Genomic DNA, 27,805 nt, shown 5'->3' on the forward strand with positions numbered 1-27,805 from the left:
CTCAGGAGCTGCCGGCTGTGATGCTGAGCGGGGCTGGGTTCCTGCTCCCGCACAGCGGCGGTGGGGCCCGGCGCGCCGCCCCTTTCCTTGGCAGCGCCGTTCGGAAAAGCGCTGAGGCGGCGGCGCGGGGCGGCCCCGCTGCTGTGCTGCGCCGCTGCGTGGTTTTCCCGTTGCGTGGCCCTAATTGGCTCGAGTGCCGTCTGTAAATGGACGGTAACGAAGGGCGGTGCGCGTTCCGTCACCGGCAGAAGCGCAAGGATGTGCTGACCTCGCTGCGGGGAGAGCGAACGCAGCGCTCCTGCAGCTCCGTTCTGTGCCGGCCGAGCCCCACGGAGCAGAGATGCGCGGCCCGCAGGGCGCCGTGAGGCACATCGCCGTGTGTCACCGCCAGCCGCTGGGATGGGGAAGAATTCCCTTCCCTCTCCCTTGTCTCCTGATCGGTACAAAGGGGTTCGGGAGGAGAAAAAAGCGATGCGTTGCAGGAGAGGGCGGCACTGCAGCCGTGAGCCGCTGCCAGCAGGCAGGCTGCTATCCAGCTCCGGGATGGTAAAGAAACCCATAGCGTTCAGATTAGTTTCAAAAGCTTTTAATGCACTAAAAGACACTAGTGAAAGAAGATTCTTGTAGGAAAGATGCACTGTAGTCGTTTATTGATTGCTTTCCATGGAACTCAGATTTTTCCAACAGGAGCAGTTCTTTTGCAGGACCGCCTCCTGCTTCGCCCCGAACGCCGCAGCGCTGCGCCCACCTCGCCTCGCTCCCCTCACAAATACCTGCCGTGCCGTACAGGAACCCGAGGCGCAGAGCACAGTGACAGCACTCGTCTCTCCAGAAGGTCAGTAAAAGAAGCGATGCAAATCAGCACAGGGTACTTAGCGATGACAGACAGAATGAGAGCCTGGGCTCCTCTGTCAGCACAGTGCAGGGCGCGTCAGCAACCACAAGTTGCTCTACAGCTCGATCTGTTGGGGAAGAAGGACGTTCCGCTCCGTCGGCATCCCATGGCCTGCAGAGGTGAACTCTGACCTGCTGTGTGAGCGGCGCTGCCGGGAGCCTGCATCGAGAATGACGATGGGATGTGCGTGGTGGAGGGGGGAAATACAGACAGACTCATTGAAAGGCCTCCGCCATTTCAGTAACATCCATTGCCAGCAATGGAAACTCCCCTGGGGACAATCTCAAACCCAGTGTGCAAAGATATTTGTTAAGATGATATTGGCCACAGGCTTCAGTGCCGGGAGAGACCGCTCCCCAACCAAAGCCCAGCAATTTCAGGCTGTGTGACACCTGTGACTCCAATTCAATTACATTTGGCAGTGGGGTTAACAGCAACGAGCTCTGAGTACGGTTATTTCAGATAAGATCAAGTCCCCATTTCTGACTTCTCCTTCCCTCTTCTCCCCTCTATTAATAGGGCCACTGTTAGCTCCTCACTCAGAACTCGGATGCTGCCATTACCCGTCTCTCCCAGGCACTCGGGTTTCCACTGGAATGGAAGTTTGTGCGCTTTAAACATCAAGACCAAGCCCTCACTCTTTGGGTACAGTATCCTGTTACTCAGCTGCAAGCAGAGCAGAGCAGAGGTGGAACTGTGAGTATCATATATATATATATATCTATATATATTTATATATATATTTATCTCTGTATCTTGACAATTAGATCATGAATGTTACAAAAAAAAAAAAAAAAACAAACCCTGACCTGCCACACTGCCAACCAAAATTAGAAAAAATGTTTAAAGGAAGCCAATGGCTATAGATCCTGATGTAGAAAATGCTGTACATTCCCCACTTACTCACATTACAGGCTTTAGTCATCTCAACGATACAAATATGGCTGCTTCATTTTCCTTAGCACAAACTGGGACAACGACTGGGGGGAAATGAATCTCTTGGCTTGGAATCCACATTTTACAAAGAATGCTGAGCAGTGGTTAGGAGCTTTTTTGTACTGGTTTTTAGCAAAGCTGTGTCCTTAGTCAACATAAAAATGACCTGAGAAATGTTATATACCTCAAGACAGTTCATTTGGAATTCATATGTACAGAGTAGAAATAACTGATGATATGTGCACACACACACGTACACACACACAGGCACAACAGCCTCTGGCTGTGCTCACCAAGGATGGGTCTTTCGTATGCTGCTGCATCCTGGCCCCCTGCCCCCTTTGCGTGGCAGATACAAGCTCGGTCAGACAGATTACATTTCTCAGATTAGTTCTTTGCATTGTGTATTAATTGTACCAGTGCAATAACATTGTCAAAAAAAAAAAAAAAAAAGAGGAGCTGCTCCAGGGGAGTCCAAGACCCTGGTTCAGATTCAGAAAAGGGTGGTTTAACTTTTTTAAGCGAGGTACACATTAAGCAGGGCTCTGTGTTAAGGGGATGGCAGCAGAAGGCATGCTTGGCTCAGCTTCTTTATCCTCCCCGGCTCTGTCCTCTGGTTCCAGCTGTTCGCCACTTTTTATGCTTTCTTGGAGCTGCTGGCGTCTCTGCACCTCTGCTTTAAGGTTCTCCAAGTCTTTTTGGCTGAGTGGGAAAACCAGGAACGGTAACTAATGTTAGACCAGCTTTAGGAATGGAGTGAAACACAGGGACAAAGGCAGCCACTGCTACAGTTGGCAGTGCCACTCACTTCGTTTCTTATGGGCAGAGACCTCCTGCTCTTCAAATGGAGCTGAACAGAAGAACCCTTTCACTGGCAGGGAGACAGGCTGAGAACAGCTCCAATGGGCAATACCAGCTCTGTGAGCAACCCACGGCCACTGATGGGCACATCAGTTCTCAAGGAAGTCAGCCCAATTTCCTTAAGACGCATGGAGCAGGTCTGGATTTTAGGTTTGATGATAGCAGATAACTTCAGGGGACCGTGTCACCTGGAAGCAAGAGGTACCTAACCTCTGGAAACTGCATCTTGGGTAAGAATGACTCTCAAGGTAAAGAGAGTCTATACTATCTCAGGAACAAAGACTGCACACAAAGAATGCCTGATGGGTAAAGCTGTGAGTATAATAATAACTCTAATAACTCTACCTTAGCGGAATGAAGAGAATTCCATTAATAATGTTGAGCTGCTCCAGGACACTGGTCATGTTGGGAGCTGTGAACTACAGCATGAGATAGAAAAAAAAAAGGTTAAGTGTCAAAATTCAGACAGAACAACACAGAGCTCCTGAGCATATCTTGACCAAGCAACAGCCTTCCTTCCCCCTCTTGAAGAGGGGGTACGTACAGACAGCTCACATGGCAGCCTCATAGTTGTGAAGTGGCACAGCACTTATGTTTGTACCTCTTCACAGCCTCAAGTTAAAAAGAGGCAAGTTTAGATTTCCAGCACATAGGGTAACAACTTCTACGAGTTCAGAGCCCCTTGCTGTCTTACAGCAAGTAGCATTAGGGATTTATTTACTTGCACATGAGCAGAGGAACAAGCTTACAGTGCAGGCAGTCAGTCCATCATGAGGACAGTCTCAGATACATTGGTTTCATAACAGTGCCTCTCATGTCTCTCTGCACATACATTATCCTTGCCCCAGGCAAAGAATAATTCCCTTACCAAGGTTTTGGGACAAAAGTCTGTGCAGCACTTTGTGGTTACAGAGCACCTGTGCCTGTGTGCACAACCACAAATAGCCCTGGGACATAGCTACACTTAAATACTCTGATGAGGGTAGAAATGAATTTCTAGGATAGACTGTCTCTCAGTAGCACCGCTACTTCTCGGGCTGTCGTGCTGCATCAGCTGTGAAATCAAACAACTCCACTTTCCTGCTTTTCCCCCCCTCCAAGCATCATAACAAGGCATCCATTCCTGTTTAAAGGATTTGAGCCTCGCACCCAAATACTTTCTCTTAGACATGACCATTTACCAAATTCAAGGTACTTAAGCTCAAATCATTCTGCCATAAACTCCTCACTTGTCTACCCAGTTCCACACAGTGAGAAGAAAACCCAACCACCCCCACAGGGAGTTATCCTGCTTTGCCCTTCTACTGGGAGTCACTCTGCAGCAGGAAGCCCCACTCGGCCCTGCAGTGCTCCAGCAGTCACTCGTGGACAGCACAGCAGGGAGAGCACCCACCCCAAAAGTCACTGCACACTCCCCTAGGAAACACCACACAGGCTGGTGGGACCTGCCAGGTGCACGTGCAGATAAGAGCAGTCAGTTCCTGCTGCGTGGAAAGCAAGGCAAGGCAAGGCAGCCCCCCCTGCTCTGCACTGCTGCCCAGCCTCCCCTCACCACAGTGTCCTTGGAAGGAGAACGATGCACCTGGGGAAAGATGTCAGCCTTTTTCTTTTCCCCCCTCAAATAGGATGAGGAAACCGAAGTGTTTTTTTAATTGAGCAACCTGCCTGCAGCCTGTGAGTCAGAGCGGAGGCACTTTTGGGTGTAGGTGCTCCAGGCTCCCACGCTACAGCGCCCAGTTGGGCTGTTGGATTCCCCTGGGTGCCCCTTGCAAAGCAGTCAGCTTTGCTCACTTGCTTGAGCTCAGAAGAGCTGTACACAGAAACAGAGTAGGCAAATACTTAGTCCTGACAGCACTTCATTGTGTCTGACCCTCTGCCTTTGCAGGGACCTCCTACTCTAAGTGTCTGAACTGGCACAGCTGTTCCTACTCTGCATAAGCAGAAATCTGCATTCTTATGCTCACATGTCCTTCAGTAAAACCAGAACACCAATATGCCTCCACAGCAAGTGTTCTCAATTGCTCTCATCGCATGAGGTTACCTTGAGTGGCATGATGTTAGCATTGGAGCCATTCTTGTAGATCTCATTCATTGTGCGTTGAAGAGCAACAGCTTGCTGAGTCAGGTATTTCAAGTACTCAGAGCTCTCTTTGGTCTTTTCATGGTGTTCTCCAAGCTAATCGGAAAAAGAAATAAAAAGTTGCATTACAAATCCAAACAGGACTCAAACTAAGATGCTCTCCTCCTGTCTTTGCCAGCTCAGCATTCCTACAGAAAGCTATCAGAACTACGTGCATTTAAAAACAAAACTAAAAATCATTTGTGTAGGAACCTTGTCGTCAAAATTATACCTTTCCATCAAGTAGAAGCATGTCTGCAGGGCGAGAGGCATCCCCTCCACCAGGCTGTGCTTTCAGCACCAGCACTGAATCACAGCGTGCAGCCGCAGACGTGTTGGGACAGACCCAGGCTGATGCAGAAGTTTCACTGTGCATCAGCAAAGGCTCCAAGCAGGAGAGGGAACTGCCCACAGAACAGCTCAACGACCAAACTAGTTTGGGGCTGGCATTAAAAGACAGCTGGTGCACAGCGGGAAGAATCACCCAGCTCTTGCCATACCCCGCCAGAACGTGGGGCTCAGCCACTACCAGTTCTGTCCAATGATGGGTACAGCAAGAACAAACTTGCAGCAGTCGGTTCACAGACTTTCTCATTTACCACCAGCAAACTATTTGCACAGGACAGCAATTCTGCCCCATCCTTCAAAAGAAGGCTCCTTGGCACCCGCCAGAGCTGTTTATGAGAAAGGCCTCCCTGAGTTCAGGTTGCGGCACTGGTTTGCAGTCGGTCCTTGCTTCTAGCAGGAAAACACCACACGAGCAGCACGAGGCTCCCCACCTGGTTTTTGTAGATTGTGTAGCCTTCCTTCTCGTGCTGCAGTGCTGACCGGAATTCTGCTTTGCTCTCATACACTCGAGCTACCAAGTGGTGGCTGAGGGAAGGAAAAAGGTTTAAAGGTATCTCAGTGATGAAGAAGCATTTCTGTGCTATGCAGAGCATGACCAGCAACACAAAGGTTAGGCTAGAAGTCTTAACAGCAGTGTCAAAGGTGGCAAATGCAGGACTACATATAGGACCCTGGTGTGCACTTCTCCCCAGCCCAGCTGCAGATTAACGTGCTGCACTGATGTAGGCTGGATCGTTGAAATGCTGAGAAGGAACCTGACGAAGAAGAGACTGGCTTGGGATTTTTTTCCTGCTGCGCCCAGGAAAGCTGAAGGTCACAGTGCTGCGCTGAACACAGGGAAGGACGTGTTGGCCCAGACTTGTTAAGTGGAAAAAAAAGGGGCAGTTATAAGCCTTTCTCCTCTAAAAAAAGACCCTTTTGTTTCTTGAAAGCAAATGTGTGAATAACTCAGTCAGTCAAACCAAAAAACAGTTTTCCAGCACAGAAACAACCAGCAAACAGTGGCAAAGCTGGGATCCAAGTTGCCTGTTGTTTTTTTTTTGTTTGTTTTTTTGTTTTTTTTTCCAGTTGGGAGGGTTAACTTGGCTTGAACTTTGCTTCCTTAATGTTTATGGAACAACAAAGACTTCTATTTTTGGCAGTGATACTCCCTGGGAAATGATGGATCTCAACAAGCATCCCAGTGCTACTGAGAGAAGGAAGGATTCCTTCTGCAGAACACACATCCATCAACTGCTAGAAAATAAATCAGACTCTTGCGGGTGCTTAGTAAGATTTATTTTCACTCTAATGAAGAACAGATGGGATGCAAGGTGTTAGTAGTAATGAGGAATGGACCACTACTTGGTTGTTTGTGAGCCAGGTCTAATTCAAGGACAGAGCATACAGCACTGCCTTGGAAACAGAAAGCTGCTCAGAATTTTAGTGAAATAAAAGGTTTTAATGGTGGAGGACAGAAACAAATGATGTTTCCTCAAAGGTAGCTCCCCAAGGGCCAAAGCAATTACATACAAGTGTTAATATATCATGCTCGTCTCCCAGTATAATTACATGAGCATTGCTCTCCAGCACTCCCTTGCCACATGCCTGAGAATCTGGGAGGGTCAGGCTCATCCTGACACATTTTTGAGTCATTAAGCAGATCCCCCAATTAATCTTAAGAAGAAGGGATCTCTGTTCCAGACCAGCCCGGATGCTGCAGCACGGCCATGACTGCAGGCAGCCCAGCGCTCCCAATGGGGCTGGCAGCTGGCACTAGACAGAGCCCCTGCTTTAACAGCTGGACAAAGGCAGGTCAGAGCCCTCCCACGTGATGTACACTCACAGGATGGGGACTCAGCCCAGCGCTCCACCCTGCCTCACCTGAGTGCAACTTTCAAAGACTTGGAGCCGTGATACTTGGAGCTGATGGCCAGTGCGTTCTCCAGGAAGCGGAGGGACAGGTCGTACTCCATAACGCCGTGGAGCACCAAGCCGATGTTGTTCTGCACAGATCCACCACACAGGTAGTCAAGTAGGCATTCAGAAACATCAATTCCAAGTACACATTTACTGCTTCCCAGTTCCCATCAAGGTGCTTTGCTGCTTGAAAAGACTCTTACGGCCAGAAGTCCTTGGTGGATCTCTCTCTAGCACATAACACATGGCATTTTCTTCTTGGGAGCTCAGCCCAAACGAGCCAGACAGAAGGAAAATAAAGAATCTCCTTCCTTAGACCATTCAAAAGCTGCCTGGACACGGTCCTGGGCAACCAGCTTGAGCAGGGGAGCGGTCAGAGCAGATGGACCCCAGAGGCCCCTTCAAACCTCAACCACTCTGATTCCACGAACCCTCTCCGTTTTATGTAAGGGAAAGAAGGCCTACCTTCCCAAGCCAAACAGTGATACTGCTTTCCCCTTCCTCTACAGCTACTAACGGGTAGTAACTAACGGGTAGTTTTACAATGGGTAAAAAAAAAAAAAAAAGCAGCATCTCAACACGCAGTTTAAACAACCGGCAGTATGCATGGTTTTAAGTCCAAGAGGTCTTTTAGAGATTAGATTCTCAAAGACGTTGATTACTTACATCCAAGAGTGCCATTTCTGGGTGATCCTCCCCAAATACCAACAGCATGAGGTAGCGTGCACGGTACAGTAAGTTTAATGCTGTAGAGAGTTGGCTGTTTGCAAAGCAGTACAAAGCAAGGTGCATCTATAATAGAAGACAAAATCCAGCATTCATGTTTTAACACTGTAGATCAAAGTGATCTCTCCTTCCTGCTCCTTTCCCCAGCTGTCACACCACTGCAGTACCCACATAAAATACAGCACAGAGAAAGAATTGTTGAAATGTTTCTCTTCAATATCTCTTATGAACCTCAAGATGTATTTCAAAATTGCCTTATATTTATAAGATGCTGTGACTGTGCTCTTTGGGAGGGTTCTTGCTATTTCTTGGTTTTGGCACAAGCCCAAGGTAAAAGCCAAAAGAAATAATGAATATATGTAAATGCTCAGCAGACAAAACCCCTGACATCTCAGTGGGGACAAATACTGACCATGTGCAAGGTTTATAATGCAAACACTTTCATATAGAGCTTAGAAAATCATAAGCATGAAGCTTGTGATGAAAATGGACGATTCTGGGAAGAGAACTGCAACTGTTTTCCAGATTCAGGTGTGAATTAAGGCTCTCACCAGGTGCACGTATGGTGTGCTGCTTCTCTCCCCATACCCTGTACTTACGTATTCTTGAATGGTGTTGGGATGTTCGATACCCAGGACCCTCTCACTCATTAGCACCGCTTTCTGCTGATTACTTAAGGCCTAAACAGAACAGAAGGCCCAGAGTAAGTCACACAGATGTTGTGCACTTGAGCAAGTAAGCACAAGACACGAATAAGAGGACAAATGGACCCTGCCTGAGCCCACTGCTTACCTCTGAATAATCTCCCATAATATAATTGAGACGAGCTAGCAGCCTCAGGCAGGCACAGATTTCTACATGCATAGCACCATACACATTGTTGAACAAGTTTAAGGCTTCATTGATGAGCTCACAGCCCTCCTTCAAGAAACCTGAAAAAAATATATATATTCATGTATGTTCCCATACTAAATAACCTTTAGTAGAATGGGAGAAGTGATGCACATGAAGCAAGATCTACGTGACTGGCAAAAACAGTGGTGGGATGTGCAGCTTTAGGTCACCGCCCTGAGCAAGGACTAAAATCGCTGTCCTGCCTCCATCCTTGCTCGCAGCTGGTGACTCCATGGCAGATGTATGTTTCAGGTGGCCTCCAAGACAGCAACTGTCAAGAGACCATGATCCTCAACTACCAGAAGGCAGGTGGAGGATGTGCCATGCCACACACACCCTGCTCTTCCTTCCATCAGCAGCAGCCTCAAGAGGCAGAGGCATGCTGGAACTGTACCTTGCTGAACCTTTGCTTGCCCGCTCTGGAAGAAGTGGAAAGCATCTGAGGCTTTAGGGTTTACATGCTTCACTACGGGGAAGATGTTGAGAATGTCTTCCTCTGTGAAAGTGGGCTTGTGCCTGTTGTCAAAGTTGTACTCCTTCAGCAGTATCTGGAGGAACCAAAAAAAGACAGGAGGTCATGGCCACCACTTTCAGAGGTGCGAGGCAAGGAGAGAGAGGAAAAGGAGCCTGGAATTCTGCACGTGGAATCACAGTCACAGCTAACTGCTCATGTATCACTACTTGGAGACAGCATTTTGAAGGGTCCCGTGAAGGTGTGCACCACCACAAGCGTGTGCTGGGAGCTGTGCATGCCAAGGCACAGCTGTGCTGGCACTAGATGGTTTGGGCTGTCAGAGCAAGTGACAGGAATTCAGACTGGGCAGGAGATGCATGATCAATTAACCCTAAGGGGAACTGGATTTGGAAGCTCTTCTCATGGGATTAGACCCCGTATTCCAGGATTAATGCCTTTCAGGGCTTGCACTGTGTGCCTGCAAGGCTGACCCTGCCAAGCAGTTTGCACTGCATGCTTCTCTGTACCAAAGTTGATGGGAGGAGGGAAGATATTGATCTTACTTGGACTCCAGTTTTGAGGGAGATTTCACGAAGAAGGGTGATTTTCTGTAGGTTATACATTTCAGCTGCTTGGTCAGCATTCTCACTGCAAAAAGCACACAAAGGCTTGAGCTCTCAGGGAAGTTTCTACTCAAGAACACCCCTACTCTGCAGTGTACTATGCATGGCTCTCAGCTAAGTGCTGTCTGAAACCAGCAACAATACCTTGGGTGCTAATGGTGCTTACAGAGCTGCGCAGCAGTACTGAAATTCGGTGTGCTCCCCACAGCTCCCTGCAGGGGCTGAATAAGTCTGAGTACCTTCAGCTCCTGGAACGCAGTAAGCTGCCACTGACACGGAAGGAGCAATCACTGGCTTCAGCAGCTCATCATCATTTCTCTCGGGTCCCTGTTTGCTCCCACTTTCAGTTCAACATTCAATGTCTGCATGTTTCAGATGTTTTAGGAACACAAGCTGCCTTCAGCCTTATAGACAAGTGTCTTTTGCCTACACTCTTCACATCCTGCTCATCTCCACAGCACTAAGGAGAGCTTTGCCCTTCTTCCCTTTGCCTCACATGCTTCATCTCAGTGCAGATTGCAGCTACTTCCCTCTGCTGCTCCTTGCCTGATTTTTTCCATTGTATGCCCACCAGATTTCCTCAAGAATACAAACTTGCATGCAAACAGAAATCAAAAAAGGAAGGTCATATTAGGTAACAATAAGAGCTACAGACACTTGTAAGAGTTCAGCCACAAGTAAGGGTAAATTTGTTTGCTTACCATTCAAGACTAAAATCAAAGTAGCTCTTTGCTTCTGAACAAATATTCTTCCACAGCTCCTGAGGGGTCATGCTGGCCCAAGCTGTGTTATCAGCATTTCCAAGGTTCCTGTTTTTCCTTTTCTTATTTTTTTTCTTGGAGACCAGCTCATCAGCTGGAAGATGGGCAATGGGGTTTGGAAAGGAGCTTAGAAAGCAATTGAGGAAGTGGCTGATGGCTGCTGATAAACCCGACAGCTCCACACCCTACAGTGAGACACAGAAGTCAGTTGTGGAACACATCTGCCATCACACAGCATTACTCTGATCCAACACTTGCACAAACCCAGTCCTCCCAGAAACAGGAATATCTCCCAGGTGAAGGAGGGAAGAAAGGAAGAGGCAAATATTTGCAACTGGCGCAGACAGAATTACGTAGACAAAAAATAAAGGTACAACATACATGCAAATATACAGTCCTACTTTGGGTTACCACTTGGGACACAGAAACTAGAGACTGTAAAGCAGATCTGACACTGGAATAAAACCAGGTGCACTGCCATGCTACATATGTACAGGTATACGGATGCATCAGTGCTCATTCGATTCAGAAAAGCTCCTTATGAGGGCAAAAGCAACAAAAGAAAAGGCATTACAAGGAAAACCAGCTGTGATTTGTAAAAGCCTTCAGCGTAAGCAGTGAGGATCGGGGAAAGAGAAGCATGAACATTTCTTCTCCAGGAAAAAAACCAATCTTCAAGTGGGGACTTGTTTTCCCTTGCACACAGGCCTACACCTATTTTAGCTCTAATGAGACCATAGTCCCTGTTGCTAGGCAACACCCACGAACACTCTAATGAGAGAGGAAACTAAACAGCACTCTATTTGCAAAAAAAAAATCATTAGAGAGGACACACGAGGCGAGAGGTTAGGCTGCAGGTCATACCTGGAGGTACGTCTTGAAGATGTGTTTCGCTGATCGAGTGATCAGTTCACTGATGCCAATTTTCTACCCCGAGGAATAAAAAGCGAAGAGTAAGAATCAGTCAATAACAACAATGAAAAACACACTTTCCTTTTGAAGTGGGCTTTTACCAAGATGCACAGAAGGCACCTAATTTTGCCCTTACCCTACAACACAGAACTATTCTGCATTTGACAACACTCCTGGGGATGGGGAAAGGCCCCCCAGATCACCACGAGCCCCCCGGAACTGCAGAGCTCACCCTGCAGCCCCACGCAGCCGTGCTCACAACACCACCTTCCAGTCAGACCCAAAGCCTTGCCAGGTATTAGAGGCTTAAAAATGAATGGCTTAAAATCCAATTGCGTGCTGCCTGCTATTACACCTGGGAATCCTTCAACAACTCTATCCCAAAGGATACTCAAACAGCCTAACACAGCGAGAGCCATTAAGGAAATGGGAGTGTAACTCCCCCATCAACCACCTACAGGTCCTTCTCCTTCCTTCTCTGTTTTTGAAGCTAGTTCTTTTTCACAGAGAAAGCAATTAGCCAAGCTGCAATCTGTACAAGACACATTAGGCCAGAGGCAGCTGGAATTGACAGTCTGAAGTTAAGGCTAATGCTTACAAAGATGTGATCCAGCTGAGCATGGCCGGGGGTCTTGGTGATGAAGTGGATCACTTTGCCTAGATATCGCATGTTGATGCCCCTCTGGTGCATGGCCTCTGCTAAGGTAGCCCCATCCATGGGGAGCACCGTGTGATCCAGGCAGTCCTTGACCTGCAGGGTACATGCAAATGTTGGTTATGGAGGACAGACACGAAGACCACAGCCCGGGGTTCCCTGCACAGGTACAGGACAGGCAGGGACAGCTTTCAGCCCATGGGAGAGCTGCTGATTGTGTACAGCTTCATTGGTCTTTTCACTGGAAATGTTTTTAATCGGTGACTGTAAGGCACTTTGCTGATAATGGGAAATGGCACTTGCATTTCAAGGTGTGTTGCAGTGCTGATAAAGAGTCATTTAATCCGCATCACGGAGTAACACAGTTACATTCCAACACGCAGAGCAGGGAGGACAGTGCTGTGCAGCATGTCACACTGCATACTAGTGTATCACAACCCTTGCAAAACAACAGTCACCATCACGTCCTTCTCTGATTCACTTCCCCTCCTTTTTTATTTTCAGACTGAATAGCTAGCCTTAAAAGCTTATGCTGACTAAGGAACCAGGGAATTTGTAGGGAGGTACAGTTCAAAAGAAGTTTTCCAGCAATGAAAAACCAACAGCCCCAAGACCTCTCAGAGTGGAGATCAGCAGTTCCAGCCTCCCAGTTACAATGACAGCTGCAACATAGCAGTCACTTTAGAGAGAACAGCTGGTATTTCTTATCAGACCAGGCACATGGGTAAGCACCCAAAATGCCTAAGACCTGCAGAAGGAGTTTTTAGATATGAACAAGAACATCTTCCCACTGCACTCCAAATTATTAGCCACCGAGTCACAATCAAGGTCAGGTAACACAAAAGCAGTGTGTGATGCTCAGGACTGGGAGGATTACTTCTGTGGTCCTTACTGTCTCAAATCCTCAGCAATAATGTCGATCGCTAGTGCCAAAAATTCTTTGTTGGAGTGAGTGGGAAAACTGTTCTGTAAGACAGGAAATGGAAAGCCACTCTTGTGCTTGCACCAGAGATGCTGGCACTGTTTACCACGCTGCACCCCTGGTGCCAGAACTTGGCTACCAGCAGCAGAGCAGAGCATCTGCCTGGGATTGAAGTCGCATAGCATTACTGCAGTGCTTGCTCAGAGTGGCCAAGCTAGAATTAAGCTTCCAAGAGATTACTGCTGGCCCATAGCTGCTTACCAAACCTGGGATCTGGCATGAGAGCAAGAATGCAGCAGCATCCTTCAGTAACTGCTTCTGATCCTGCACCTCCTCTTTGCTAGACTCGGGAAAACGAACACCTATCAGGGCAAGAGGAAAACATCAAACATGAACTCAAAAGGAAAACTAACTCATGTACAGAAAACATGCGGCAATAGCAGGTAAAAAGCAGAAGAGGATCTGCCTCCCTCAAATTAAAAATGCTTCTTCAAATCTTATCTAATCTGCAACATTTTGATGGGAAGAGCATTACCTCCTTCTCTCGGATACTGGTTGTGCTGCTCCGTCCCCATCCATTCCTTTTTAATGTAACTTCTAATGGCTCAAATCCCATTCTACCTATTGGCAAATGCTGTGCACGCCGCCAGTGCAAAAGAGTCCAGGCTAGGCTGGAGCAGCACGTACAGCACTTCAAGTGCTGGAAGCTCAGAGTCTTTGCTTTGGCACATGAAAATTAAAACAAAGTTAAGTTCTAGTTGAAAAGTCAGTGCCAAAGCACTAGTTTTCACCAGACTTCAAAACACATGCTCCTTCTGACATGTTTAATCCAAACTAAACTCAACTATGTGTCCATTCCCCTGCAATCTGCACACACACAGCCTCTGCATTTGCCCCACTTAACATTTTGGGAGCTTCACAGTATTTCTAAATAAAGTGTGTTGATTCCAGACACTAAAAGCTACATCGGATGCCTGTGATCAGAGCATGTATTTGAAAGGGCACCATGACCTACTGACCAGTGTTACTAAAATAAACCCTGCCCTTCACTGACGATCCACCATCATTCATTCCTCTACAACCGTGTGGGTTTTTTTTTTTGTGTGTGAACAAAAAAAAAAATAGGATCAAATGTGACCTGTCCCCCCCCACATCCACCTCTTTTCACGTGGTCCAGCAGCTGAGATGCTGGAGAGTCTCAAGATTCTTGGCAGCACTCTCAAAACCTCCCCCGAGTGCAGCGGTGGGAGCCAGCGCACTGCCTGCATTTGGTAGTTCAAGCACTCAATCACTTTTAGCTCTCTCTCTTTTCCGTGTCTTTGAGCTGCATGGGGAACTCTGCACCAAAAGCCAGTGGTATCAGTTAAGGCTTTGGAACTGAATTTCGTCTGTAGCTGGCTGCATACAGCAATCCTCTGAAAACGGACCAGCACGAGGTCTTTATGCACATACCTGGTGAGAAAATATCTGGGTTAAACCGTATGTCAAATGATGTGTCACTGATGGAGCCCACAGCCTTGCAAGCATTTCGAATCACTTCTCTGCTTTTGGGATCGACTGGAGGAGGAAGAAAAAGATAACAAATAAATGTGGATTTCAGGAAAGGACAATCTGGCTATTAAAGAGAAAAGTTTTGTTATTAAAAGCAATAATGATGGCATATTTTGCAGAAATCCATTATAAATACAATCAATTGTAAGATATATGGAAAGGAAAATAGCTGCAAAAATGCAAAATCAGATACTTTGGGATTTCTGAAGGTGTTTGAGCACTGCACGCTTCCCAGCCCTGGCTGTTGGCCCTGCAGAGCAGCTTGCTGGTGAGGCTCTCGTTCCTGCATCAGAGCTGGTAGGCTTGTGCTTCAGAGACACTAACAACCTCCCCCCAGGCAGCCAGGGTCATTAATGTACTGGTGTGTGAATGGCTCTATGCAAAGAGCTAAAACATTATCAATAGCAGAAGCCAGAACTTGTCCTGTTTAACAACAAATAATCACCCTAAGTGCCTCTGGTTTGGCATAGCTCCCGCCAGAGGCACAGCCACCAGCAGGGCAGCAGGCCTGGGCTTCTGATGCAGAGGATTAAATACCTGTTCCATCATCAGATGCAATGGTCTCAGCCAGCTCTTTAACCTGATCAAGTCCGGTCACGTTATCATCTGTTTTACCATCATCTGACTCAGACTTCTCGCTTTCTGCTGTACCGTTCTCCGGAGAGGTGCCATTTTCCAGTGCAGCTGAGCTCTCCTGTTTGTTGGCTTTCTGTTGCATCAGCTGCAATGCAGCCAGCTTCATGAATAAGAGATACCTACAGTGAAGTAAGAGAGGAATTCAGTACAGCGGGAGAATCTAAGCGGATCACCATTCTGCTATGAGGGGAAAAGCTCAGAGCTGGCGTAACAGACCACCCAGTTTCCCTCTGCAAAGGCAAAACTGACCCTCTATCAGGGAGCTTTCTGAAATTAGAGAGTGCACATTATTCTAATATCTTCCATTAGCATGTCAGAAGAGACAAAGAAGTGGGTTTTCATTACACATCATAATGAAAAGCTCATCTCCTTGCAGTAGTCACAAGTAGCTTTCCACACGCAACACCAGCAAACAGCTCAGGAAGACTCTTACTGCCAAATCCACAGAAGTGACAAACAAAATCCAGCAGCAATTTTACTATGAAACCCAAGCACAGCAAGCTCTGCAAGCCGTGCAGTGGCAGCCTCCAGCCACGGTCCTGCAGGCTGCTGGTCTGGAACCTCTCCCAGGCAGAAGTGAAGGTGCCTGTGGGCACAGGGCAGGACGGGGCAGGGTGCTGGCTGCAGAACTGGTTGCTCAGCGGGCAGAGCTCCTCTGGCAGCAGCTGAGGGCTCACCTTCCTGGCAGTGGAGCACAGACTCTGACTGTCTGCTGTAGCAGAACACCCTGCAGCCCCCGACATGGAAGCAGGAGCATTACCCCATGCAGCTGCACCACATGACTGCCTGCTCCCAGAGCTCCCAGTCCCTTCTCCTGCATTGTATGAGCCCAACACCAATACACTCAACCACAGAACTCCCTACAGCAGTTCCCACAGGTAATTTTTTTCAGCCTTTAGTAAAAAAAATGTAGCATTTGAGATGTCTGGAGAGCCTAAAAAACTAAGCATAAATCCTTTCCATTCCCTAGATATCAGGTGACCAGAGCATCTGCAGAGAAAGGACACGAAACATCAGAACAGATCTGGAGACTAAAGAGCAAACCACTTCTTCCCCAGTTCCCTACAGCCCTGTCAGACTCTTACTGCTCCACCTCCATTAAGTAAGCCTCTGTAATTGCACCTGCAGGGCTGAGCGATGGGGCAATCAGCTGCCTGCTCCCAGGAGCTCTGACTTTGACCATTACCAGTTGAAGTAGAAGACGCGGGGAGCTGAGCTCACCTGTGCTCTACAAAGGCATCAACAAGCTCTTGCCGGAGACAGCAAAGCTTGTGTCTGTGCTGCTTGGGGAACCCCATTTTCTTACATTCCTCTGGCATCTCCTCCCCTTCAACAGGTAGGAAGTTTAGATCTGGAGGGAAAGTGCGAAGCAGGTCCAGAATGTAGTGACGCCCATCATTGCCAATAATGCCTTTGCACTCCACTGAGGAGCACAGCTCCACCTCCTCGTTCTTGTCATTCAGGACTTTGTGCTTCTGGATCTTAAGCGGTCTGCTGGTCTTCTCTAGCAGCTCCAGGTACTTAGGATGCGAGACAACTGTCTTGCCAAAGTCTATTGACCCATAGATGACACTCTGTTCCTGTTCCCTTTCCAAGATCCCAGGAATAATAGACTGAGCTGTCACTCTGTAACCTCTGTAATCCACCACTACAGTCCCCAGAGTGTACAGCCCTTCTACATCCACAGCATTATAGGTCCGCACACCATTGAGATCATTGGTAGGTGCTACATAAGCAGCAACATCCCCACCAAAGTCCTTGTAGTGGTCACGGACGTCGAAGCCCAGACTGAAGAATATATTGTTCCAGATGAACATCTGCATCTTGGTCTCTTCGCTGGGGTTGATGGCCATGACATTGCCATCAATGACAGCCATGGCACCTCTTGTTGCTGCTGCAGTGAAGTCACTGTGAACCTGGAGATAGCCAGAAAGAAAGGCAGGTAAGAAATGGATAACATCCTCCCCACACCTCACTCTCAAAGCTCTCTGCAAATTTCTCCTTTGCTCCTCACCTCCGCATGGCCCTCCAGCAGGCAGGCAGGTCAGCTGACTTTTGCTCTTGTGAGCCTGGCCAGTGGCTTGGATACAAGCTCCAGGAGCCAGAGCATTAGGGATCACCACGGCTCAGTCTCATGAGCTCTCTGCAGAGGAGGGTTTAGTTTTAATCATGTTCCACCCCTACCCCTGCTCCTGCTCCTCCTACCCGCTTGAAGGAGGACCGGATCAAACACAACAGCAGAGGACTAAGAGGAGACCATCTCGTGGTCAGCTGGGAGACACGGGGTCAAGGACTACAATTCTTCCCTGCAAAGCTGGGAGCAGAAGGCAGATATTGATCAAGCACTGGAACAGGTTGCCCAAGGAAGTCCCGATTAGAGTGGAGTCCCCATCCCTAGAGGCGCTCAAGAGATATGTGGACATGACACTAAGGGACATGGCTTAGTGGTGGGATTTGGTAACTGAGATTGATGGTTGGATGTGATGTTCTTGAAGGCCTTTTCCAACACAGGTGATTATATGGTATGTGAGAGAGAACAAGACTCCTTAGGTCACAAATAGGGACTCCCATCTTGCAGTTTCTAAATGGCAGCTCAGGTGAAATGTCTATGTGTGACATGGGCAGCAGTGAAGGGGCTGTGTAATGGAAGTTGCCTGCAGATCCCAAAGTTACCTTGAAAATGGCTCGTTCTCTCAGCAGCCTCTCAGGCAGGTTCTTGCGTGGCAGCTCTCGTGTGGTCTGCAGCTCTTCGTTCCAGTCTCTGGTCTGAAAGAGTGAAAGCCTTGTGGGAAGCAGTATGTGCTGTAGGTGGGTGCTGGCAAGCCAAAATTTCTCATTTACGAGGGAAAGGAGAAGGAAAGAACTCAGGCTGCCATGATGTTCAGAGGAAAAGAATTAGCATCAGGATCACTCCTCATGAGTTGATCTCATTCCACATCCATATGGGATAGATCCCGTTATTCCACGTTACTCAGCACAGTTTGTCTGAAATGCCAGATTGCTAACACCAGAATAACCCAGTGCAGACCTGGTCAGCCAGCACACTGCAACCTGGTCACCCCACAGACACTGCCTACATGCAGCCATGACAGTCCAGCACAGTGCACATCCTGGCACATTTTATGCTATGAGGCTGCAACTGACACCCTTAGAAAAGTTTGCTGAGAGATACGAGAGCTCTTCCAGGCCTGACCAGAACAGAGGAACACTCTGCTGCTTGCAAGGAACAATGGTGCCAATCAGAGTAGAGACACAGGATTTATAAGTACTTAAGCAGAAGTTGCTGAGACTCCCACATACTCAGGGAAGTTGCAGCCTCGGCAGCTCAGCCCTCTGTACTTAAAGATACTGTTGAGAACAAAGACTCATGCAAGTTTTCTTTGATGTGCAAAATCCTTTCAAAATACCAAAGGTCTACTTGCTGGTAAAAGTTAACTGGTTCCCAGTGCAATGAGCAGCAGGACTATTGCTAGGGTTCTTGGAGAGCGCTAGACTGATACCTGTCCAGGTATGTGCTCTTCGTAGCCCAGCCTGGAAGTGTACGCATCTTCTGCTCGGACACAATCCATGGCATGTTCTGCTTGTGGAGCTGTCCAGCTGTACACTTGGAAAGGAGTTGCTATCCTTTCAAAAGGATGTCTCTGAACCCTAATTAGGGAGTGAAAACAATTAGACATTTTCCAAAGGAAGATTTCTTTCTATTCTAAGAGAATTTTCCCTCAGCTGCAACGGTACTTTCTAACAGCAGAACAAGACCAAGTCATTAAACATGCAGTGACACCCCTGACGACTGAGCTGGCAGTATCTCAGCTGCTGGCGACAGAATAAACTGGGCTCTCCTCATTCCCCTGTCCTCAGCTCCATCTGCCCAGCACACTCCCCATTCAGCACAAAACAGGAGCACATGCAGAGGATCACCACTCCCAGCCACCTCTGTCAGATAGGCTCTCAGCTTTCACTGCAGTCCGTAAGGGCTACGTTATAAACAAGCCTATAGCACCATCCACCACTAATGGCTTAGGGGAAGCTTGCTGTAATCTGTCTGCTCTCAGCAGGTGCCAGAGTCCCATCTGTATTTACTTCTGGCCCAACAAGCAATGCAATATAATCATTTTTAAATGGCCAGATAGTCGCTGTGGTGACTGGGAGGCCACTGCTAATTTCCAGCCCTTGTATGGTGTCACTTTCATCTTCCTAATGAGAGCAGAAGCACAACTCTTGAAAGCCACACCATGTGCCTGTCAATTTGCATCCTGCTGAGCTTAGGCAGTTCATTAAGCAGACTAAAGAATGACAGGCTTCTGCAAAGGATCCACTGTCCTGGACTAGAATAGATGGTCCCTGCAGCGAGGACAGGAAAATAAAACAATCTGTTATTGCTCCTTATTAATACAGGAGCAAAAGGAAATTAGAGAAAAGAAATATGCATAAATGTTTAAAGTAATCATTCTTGCTCCACTGTAAGCCTGTGCAAAGCCATCATGTGTTAGGGTTCCCGATATTTTATGCTTCAGTTTTTTTGTATTCAGAGCGAAGTGAGGAGGTTATCACTCTGACCATGCTGCAGCACGAGGCCTGCTCTGCATCAGCTGCTGCTGAGGACAAACCAGCCATGCACCCTGGCCTCACCAAGCAACATCACATCACCAAAGGTGACTAGAGAAGAAGTGCTGCTACCGTTTCTTCTGCAGAGCAGAGAAGTTTTTTTTGAAGGTAGGGCTGATCTGGTTAAGTAGTTCCACCAGGGAATGACTGAGAAAACTGGGGTTTGCAGGTTTGGGATTGAAGTTGTACGCAGTAGACCTGTAAGAAGAAAGAAACATGCTGTTGTCATAACTGAGACTCCCGGTTCCATAGGCAACCACAGAATACAAACTACTTTTTCCACAAGTCAGGGTAACACAGAACACTTCCAATTCATAACGGGACAGAGGGTAGAAACGTGCTCGAGTTTTGTCTTTTCTTCAGTCACTCTTACATTCCCAGGCACTGTGCAGTAACTTTAACAGTCTCTCACAGACACTATTTAAAAAAAAATCCTAGTCAAACCTGTGCCCAGGTTAGGAAGTGCTGGCACTGTGCTTTTCCTTTAGGGCAAAATGAGCCAGTTGCAATGGTCAGGAAGGAATTCCCTCCACCACTCAAAATACTATAATTAGTTGATGTCATTATGGGATGTTTCAACTTTCCCTAAAGCATCAGGCATTTATCCACAGCAGAGAAGTGGTACCAGGCATAAGTAAACAGCCCAATCCAGTAGAACAACTCCTACAAACCCCATGTGAGCAGTGAATTGAAATAAGCTGCTTTTCACACACACACACACACACACACACACACACACACACACACACACACAAAACAATCAAAATAAAAAAATCAAGCAGCATGTTTCTTTGCATGTTCTTTTCCAACTGGGTATTACAAGTTCTCTGCTGCAGGGCAGGATAGAAGGAATGCTGGTTACTCACTGATTCAAGTAAAATCCTCTAGTGGATGCAGTGATACTGACGTGTCGATCCTCCACTGTGATGACATATAAATACATGAGGTCTCCATGCATCTTCCTGTTACCAGGTGGAGGGTTCCAGCCACTCATTGTCAATACCTTCAGGCACTGCAAAGGCTGCAGAATACAACAGAAGCAGTTCCTGTCAGTAGGAATTAATACCGTGAGTTACAGAGCCATTTGATGCACAAGCCAGAGTCGTTTTACCTGCTGCCTTTGCTTGGTTCCACAAACAGAGCTTACAAAAAAATTGGTCTTTATAGCATAGCCTTCCTTAAGCCACTTGCAGTCCACTAATCTGCCTCAGTCTGCAGCTTTTCACACATAAGACACAGGTAAAAACAGACACCCTGGGCCTCTGGGCTGCACAAGGCATGCATTTCTTGCTGTACTGGTTTTCAAATGGCAGCTTCTAAAACTGGAATCCAAGTGCAAGGGCATGGGAAATCTAAGGATAATCTGTACTGATCTGCAGATCCTGTCTCCAGGACTTTTTAAAGCAGTGCAACTCTCCCTTCACTGCTTCCCCTCCCCAGCAAGACTGGCCATGTTATGCTCTGCAGATGTCCAGACTTTGCATCCAGCATTTTGCACGCTCTTGGACTTTATTCTCTTGGCTAAGCAGTGCTATTCCAGCACTCATTAAGGACCAAGCAGAGCAAATCCCAAAGTCCACCTCAGCGCAGGTTTCAATCCCTGAACATGTTTGCTGCAAGATATATGCCGACAGCTGTTGGAATTGCACAGGAGAACTCTACCTTCCAGTCTCTGTTCTGGGGCTGAAGGGCACACAGGGGTCTCTCTTTGCTACCTGGCAGGATATGTTCAGGAGGGGTGCAGTCAATTTGTTCCATTTCAGTACCTTTTTTCTTTCGTTTTCCGCTGTCTACAATGGAGAAAGATGGAAAATCAGTGCTGAAAAACGTACCAGTCCATCCTTCAAGCAGAAGTTCTCAGAGTTTTTCTCTGCACTCCTGAGTGAGGTGGGCCAGCTGATTGTTACACTGTGTTTTAATGAAGCAGGGAGTCAGGGGAATGAGAACAGTGACCACACCATATAAGCCTTTTTGCCCCATACCTCCCAGGTCTCCTTCAGTGAAGACACTCAGGAATGACAGAGAATTACAGTCCACACCATTGAAAGCATCTGAAGGGTCAAGACTCTTCAGGAGGTCCCGAATGTGACGCACATGTATCCTGGCCTCTCGCACTGTGTATGGCTCTGATAAGCAGAAAGGGAGGAAAGAAACTGGAATTACACAGATGCTTACTGCTTCAGCACACAATTCTCAAGAAGGAACCACAAGAAAGGGCTGCAAGGTGGCCAGAACCACTTCCTCCCAAAGGAACTTGCCTTCCACCACTTTCAGCAGCGAGCCCTCCTGCAGTCCTTCAATAGTTTTCAGCTCAGCAAAATTATCAAGGACATTGCCATCCAGTTGTAGGGAGAAGCAAGTCCGATGGCACGTGTCCTCACGGTCCATTAAGACTTGGTGGATCTCTTGCACCATCTCTTGAGGAGAGACCTTAAGAAGGGAACAACCCAACCAGTTATTCTTAGCCAGCTCACCCTCAAGCATGCATCCAAAGAAGACTCAAGAGCACAAACACACTAGGGACATCTCTGCTCTCCTAGCAACACTCAGCATGTCAGCAAGCTCCAGTGGCAAAAGGCATGTAGAGCTGCTCTGCAGTACATGCAAAGATGCCACCTCTGGCAGGGTCAGCACCCAGAGGTGTCTCAGCCTTGCACTGTGCTGAGCACAAGGCAGGGAAGGAACAGAAGGTGAGGGGAAACCAGGGGCTCATCCCTTATCCATTCACACGGCATGTCTGTGCTGAGGATCAGAATGATGCGAGAAGGGGCCATTTCCTACACTCACCTGCAGTGGTACCCACTGCATGGTGCTGCCCCTCCGGGCACGTGAACACACGGCTCCAGCCACACAGGATCCATGCTGAACCTGAGGTCCCGGGCTGCTCCCCTGCCTGCCTGCCCTGGCTCCAGCACCACTGACGTTGTTCTCAAGCTACGAGGACTCAGGGTAGTTTACATAAGCCGCTGTAAACAACGTGGCCTGCTATTATTAGCCTATTAAAACTAACAGCCAAAGGGATTTAAAGGAAGAAAAAAGCTGCCTGAGATACAGCTAGATCCACGGGGGATGTAATCTCACTGTTCTCTCTACTGGTCTTGGAGAGATAAGGCTTCCTTCCTGCTGGGTTTAGACTCAAAATGCCTCCCCCCATAGTAAAGATACTTCATCCAAATGGTTTTTGGTGAAGTGCAGTGCTAAATTGCAGAATCAGTTGGGCATGTCAAATCCTGTCCTGGTCTGGCAGCACGCGTTGTGGCCCATGTGACACACACTGCTGCATGCAGCAGAGCTCTGCTCTCTGCAGAAATGAAAAGGGAGCTGCGTTGTTCCCTTGATGTCCAGGCAAATGTGTGCCTTCCCCAAACAGCGCTGGCACGTGTCACTGTGCCAAACTCATCTTAGCCAGAAGGTGCAGCACGTCAAAATCCCTGGGCAGGCAGGAGGTTTTCCCTTCCTAAGTCAGACCCTGGGGTCACGTTTTCACATCCCTTCTTAAAAACAGCTCAGAAATGAGAAAGGCCTTTCCTTGGTGCTCATCTCCATCCCTGAGCCCTGCTGAGACGAACATGAGGCAGCTACACCCTGCCTAATTCCACTTCCCACCCACCTCTGTCCTCCCAATGCCTGCACAGCCTTTGCCAGACAGCTTTGTGCTCACATCACCTACTCTTCTCTTTCTCTCTAAAAGCCACTGGTTCAGCAGCTTATCTCCTGCACCCTCCATGCTTCACTGTCTCCCTCTCCACTTAACCCCATCGTGGAAACAACAAATCAGGGACCCCCTGCCTCCACTAGTTCTGGGGGTCGTGAAACTCGCTCCACATCCAGCCCGCAGCCTGGGTCCCTCTCCAGCCCCCACTCATCCCCTCCCAGCTGGCAGAGAGGTACCTGCAGGGAGAAGGGCTCTATCCCGGGTGCACAGATCTTGACAGTAAATCCTGTGTCTTGGATGACAATGACCTCCTGGTCGTTCCCATCTTCACCTGTGTCAGTCTCCTCATGTCCATTCTGCCTGGCATCCTTCTCGCCCTTCAGGCTCTCGTGGGGGCCACTGCCATTGACAAGTGCCACGCCAGGTGGGTGCTCTGGAGAGAGGGACAGTGGTCAGCACACGGGGGAGGGGAGGACAGCAAGCAAACAAGGGATTAAAACCAGGGGTTAAAGGCAATAAACTTTTTGTTCTGCAGTTAGTGTTTACTGGACACAAGTGCACCAAGCACTGCCCTTTCCTTCCTTTGCAGTATCAACACAGTCCCACTCGCCTGCAGGGTTTGCACCTTCCACAACCCGTGTGGAGCAGGGAGGAACGGAAGCAGGAGGACGGTGCAGCTTACAGCACATTTGGCTTAGACTTCAGAAGTCTCTTAATTAAAGAATGGGTGTGTGGTGCTCTGCAGCCAGAGGCAGCTGTCCCCCTGCACCAACATGCTGTGTGGCTCCAACGCACCTTCACAGCACAGCTGCTCAGCTGCAGGCAAAGTGGTGTCACGTGGAGTGCATTACTGCACCGGCAGCTCCACACCCTGCACACAACAAAACCGCCCTCCACATTTCCAGAATATTTTGTGGATATCCCACAGGGACAGGGTGAGGCTTCACCTAAGCCACTGCATTCAAGAAAAAGGCGATGACACTTTAAGTGTTCACTTAGATGCGTCACAGGGACAGGGAGCTCTGTACCTCCCTCCCAGTTTCTGCAATGGTTTGTTTTTCTTCTGAAGTAAGGTGGAGATATCAGAGCTGAGAAGACTGAGGAAGCTGCAGGGCTCCCAGAGCAGCCTGCACCCACCAAGCCAGTCTGGGGTTACCGCATTGTTGCCCCTGCACGTGCAGGGAGGAGCCCTGCTGGAGCATCCCTGCACGGAGTACAAACTCCTGCCGCACTGCTCCAAAGGCTGCCAGCAGAAACCCATCTCAAAGACGGCTGGCACAGCTGAACTGACACAGAGTGAAAGACTGCACGGAACACCAAGAAAGCATGCTCGTTGCAAGAGGCAACGGGTAAACACAGCTACCTTCAGCAGCTTCTGCTGCCTTCAACATCTCAGCAGATGCTGTTCACGTTCCCTGTCACTTTGTTTAAGTCCCCAGCGTGACCTGTTCATTTCTTTGACAGACAAAGCCAGGGGCAAGCCAGGCACAAGGCGAGGCTCTGGGGGGCTCCGTCCACACCAGGAAGGAAGGAGAAAAGCTCCACACAGGAGTGCCCCACAGGACAGTGCCTGAAATTCAGAAATCACAGCCTGTGCCTGGAGGTCAGGGGACAGCTCCCGGTGACAGTGGGAACGAGCTGCAGCTGCACACCAGGGAAAGCATCAGGAAAACAGTAAAGCCAAATGCTGAAGAGGGGAGGAGGTGGCACAGACACCGCTTCATGGGAGCATTGAAAATGTGCTCCCTTAACCTGCACTTTGTACCTGCTAGAAAGGCCAAGGGAAAGGATTAGGTTTCATCCTTGCTCCCAGACAGTGAGCACCCGAAATGACTGTGCTATTTCAGTCCCAGTGCTATTTACAGTGAGGCTGCAGGTGTGCGTGCACAGCGCAAGGCAGGCGGCTCAATGCCCAGCTCCTGCCTGGTCTGAGTGCTGCTGAGCACACGTGGTGATGGAGCAATCATGGGGAGCATGAGTTAATAACTCTTTAGCATTCAAACACATCTTCTTAGTCCAAATCAGGCATGAGTTTTTTGATGGCCATGTCAAAATCTTTTGCTGCAAGCCAGTCTGGTTTGGAGGGTGTGGGAAGTACCAGTACCAATGGCATTCACTGCCTCCAGCCTTCCTTCCTTACATTTAGTAACATAGAGATAAAAAAAACTGAAGACTAAAATGCTCCCTTTTTCAGTAATGAGTCTAAGAATGCATTTCTTGGTACCTGCCCCAGTTGCATCAGGGGCACACAAACCCCGCCCTGCTCTTCCCAGTGCTGAGCAGCAAGGTTCCTGCCCAGCCCCTCCTGGATGTTTAGGGCTGAGCTCCAGGTGCACATGCCAGGCGCAGAACAGACACAGAACAGCACTGAACCCGTGTCACAAAGGTTCTTTGCATGCAGCACAGCCATAGTTTCATTCAACAGCTCCTGCTCCTTTGCTCTGGCTGCAGGAGTTAGCCCACGTTGCAGCCAGCCAGTCATCAGCCACAGAGCCCATCCTCATGCTTGCTAACAAGTGCAAGGAGAGAATAGTACAGGAGGTACCTCACCACATGCAGACTCCGATGGAGCCTCCCCTCCACTCCCCTCTCTCACCCCACCATGAGCACATGTAGCTCCCAGCCCTGCACACAGGGCCACCAGAAACACAAAGCACAGCAGGGCCCCACGCTAAGCACCTAACAGAAGGAGCTTCCTCTTTTTCCTCCTCTTCTGCTGCTTGGATAGCTGCACTGCAGGTCTGGGGTTCCTGGAGCACACAGCCCCCCTCCCAGAGGCCTTCTCCCAGCCAAGTGCAGACGGTGCAGCCACGCCGTGGCCACGCAGGTCCTTTCCCGTCCTCACTGACCGGGCCCTGCCAGGGCTCTCCGAAGAGGCAGCACGCTGTGACCCATTGCCCAGCAGCGAGGCTGCACCCGGCCTGGGGCCCGCTGGCTGCACGCTGCAGGTCAGAACCCCGCAGGCCGCCCCAGGCCCCGCACCGCATGCAACACCGCAGTCCTCAGGTTTCACGTGGCCCTGGCAGGCCGCAGGCAGCACGGCACAGCCCAGCGGCTCCAACGGCCCTTCCTCAAGGTCGGCGGGAAGGACAGGGAGTGGGGCAGCACCGCCGGCTCCAGAACAGCTGTCGCCGCAGGCTGCGGCCACCGCGGCTTCGCCCTCGCCCTCGGGCAAGGCCTGGGCACATTCGATGCGTTCCTGCAGGCCTCCTCCTGCCGTTGTGCTGGGGATGACGTCGGGGAATGGCACGGAGCTCCACGAAGCTCCCGGTGTGTCCACAGAGCCGGCTGCACTCGGCGGGGCCTTCAGCAGGAGGGGCGAGCGCTCATCGGGCAGGCTGCGGCCGGGCGCTGGGAAGAGCAGCTCGGTGACGCGCCTGCAGCAGCTCATCACCACGCTGTTTCCCATGATTCCGGCAGCCCGGCTCACACAGCACCGGTCAGAACAGCGAGCTCTGTCTGCAAGTCTTGTCTGCACGCGTGTATTTAAGTCCCCACCAGGCGCACGGCAGAGCTCACCTCCCCACTCCGGATCTGGCCCACACAGCCACTGTGACTCCTGAGAAGTCCTCACATGTCCCCAGGGCGGGGGCCCAGCGCTGCCCCACACACACGGTCTCCTTGCAGCCCCCGCTCCAGACCCGCAGACCTTCACCCACCACGAGGCACAGAGCAGCTCCTGCAGCTGGAGGCCGCGGCTCCGCTCACATCAGAAGGATGTACGTGTGCGTCTCCCCAACAAGTTCTTCAGATGTGCTCCAAGAGCGGATGCCCGCCGACTGCCCCGCTCCGTGAGCTCGATATAAATAGACAAGAGCTGTATCAAGCACTGTACTGGTGCAGCATGGGACAGGCGCTCCGGCTGTGCCAAACTTGTTGGCAGGAGATGCACTGAGTTACAGGAGGTGGGTGGCTGCGGGGCGTCTCGGCTGGGCCCGGCCGCCCATACTGAGCAGGCGGCACAAAGGGCCTGGGCAGCTGCGGCCAAGGTTTCCCAGACGCACTTTCTGTCCTCTCACACTGCTCCACCGTATCAAACCAGCCACAAAAACACACTGATGGTCTCCTCCAGACACTCCTCTCTGCCGTTTCTGTAAATCCCAGCAACCGATGCGGGGATTACAGAGCCTGAGCCCTGTGCAAGCAGTGAGTGCTGGGGCAACCTGTGCACACACGGGCCCTCTGGAGGGACACCACACATCCCCCTGCCGAGCAGCACAGCTCTGTCTTCAGCAGTGATCGCATTCCCAAAGCCAGAACGGAACCAGGAGTGCGGAGCTCATGGAACCACCGGCCAGGGCCTGACATCCAGGAGGAGACCCTCAGCAGGGAGCCCCAGGAAGACTGAGGCCG

The 27,805-nt window shown here is 49.5% G+C and overlaps 1 protein-coding gene across 2 annotated transcripts; it reads right to left on the reverse strand.

The window, feature by feature from the left end:
• Nucleotides 1-570: 570 nt before the first annotated feature.
• Nucleotides 571-27,754, reverse strand: CLUH (CLUH binding protein of NUMT mRNA). Of its 2 annotated transcripts, none has more exons than XM_010721965.4 (26): nucleotides 26,132-27,706; nucleotides 23,689-23,885; nucleotides 22,056-22,227; nucleotides 21,780-21,923; nucleotides 21,460-21,587; nucleotides 20,664-20,818; nucleotides 19,870-19,995; nucleotides 18,693-18,840; nucleotides 17,866-17,958; nucleotides 16,414-17,108; nucleotides 15,094-15,311; nucleotides 14,458-14,562; nucleotides 13,267-13,367; nucleotides 12,027-12,179; nucleotides 11,381-11,443; nucleotides 10,457-10,701; nucleotides 9,696-9,780; nucleotides 9,073-9,226; nucleotides 8,577-8,716; nucleotides 8,384-8,464; nucleotides 7,725-7,850; nucleotides 7,023-7,144; nucleotides 5,591-5,684; nucleotides 4,734-4,868; nucleotides 3,038-3,111; nucleotides 571-2,533 (listed from the first exon to the last, which is right to left on the reverse strand). In XM_010721965.4, the coding sequence occupies exons 1-26, from the start codon at nucleotides 26,859-26,861 to the stop codon at nucleotides 2,365-2,367; spliced, it is 4,653 nt and encodes a 1,550-aa protein (XP_010720267.2). In that variant the 5' UTR covers nucleotides 26,862-27,706; the 3' UTR covers nucleotides 571-2,364. The 2 variants fall into 2 exon arrangements, with proteins under 2 accessions (XP_010720267.2, XP_085096939.1); XM_085240813.1 differs by lacking the exon at nucleotides 571-2,533 and adding an exon at nucleotides 2,540-2,880 and having other exon boundaries at nucleotides 26,132-27,754.
• Nucleotides 27,755-27,805: the final 51 nt, after the last annotated feature.

This window comes from Meleagris gallopavo, chromosome 21 (genome assembly GCF_905368555.1).
Source record: "Meleagris gallopavo chromosome 21, MGAL_WU_HG_1.1, whole genome shotgun sequence".
NCBI classification, from domain to species: Eukaryota; Metazoa; Chordata; class Aves; order Galliformes; family Phasianidae; genus Meleagris; species Meleagris gallopavo.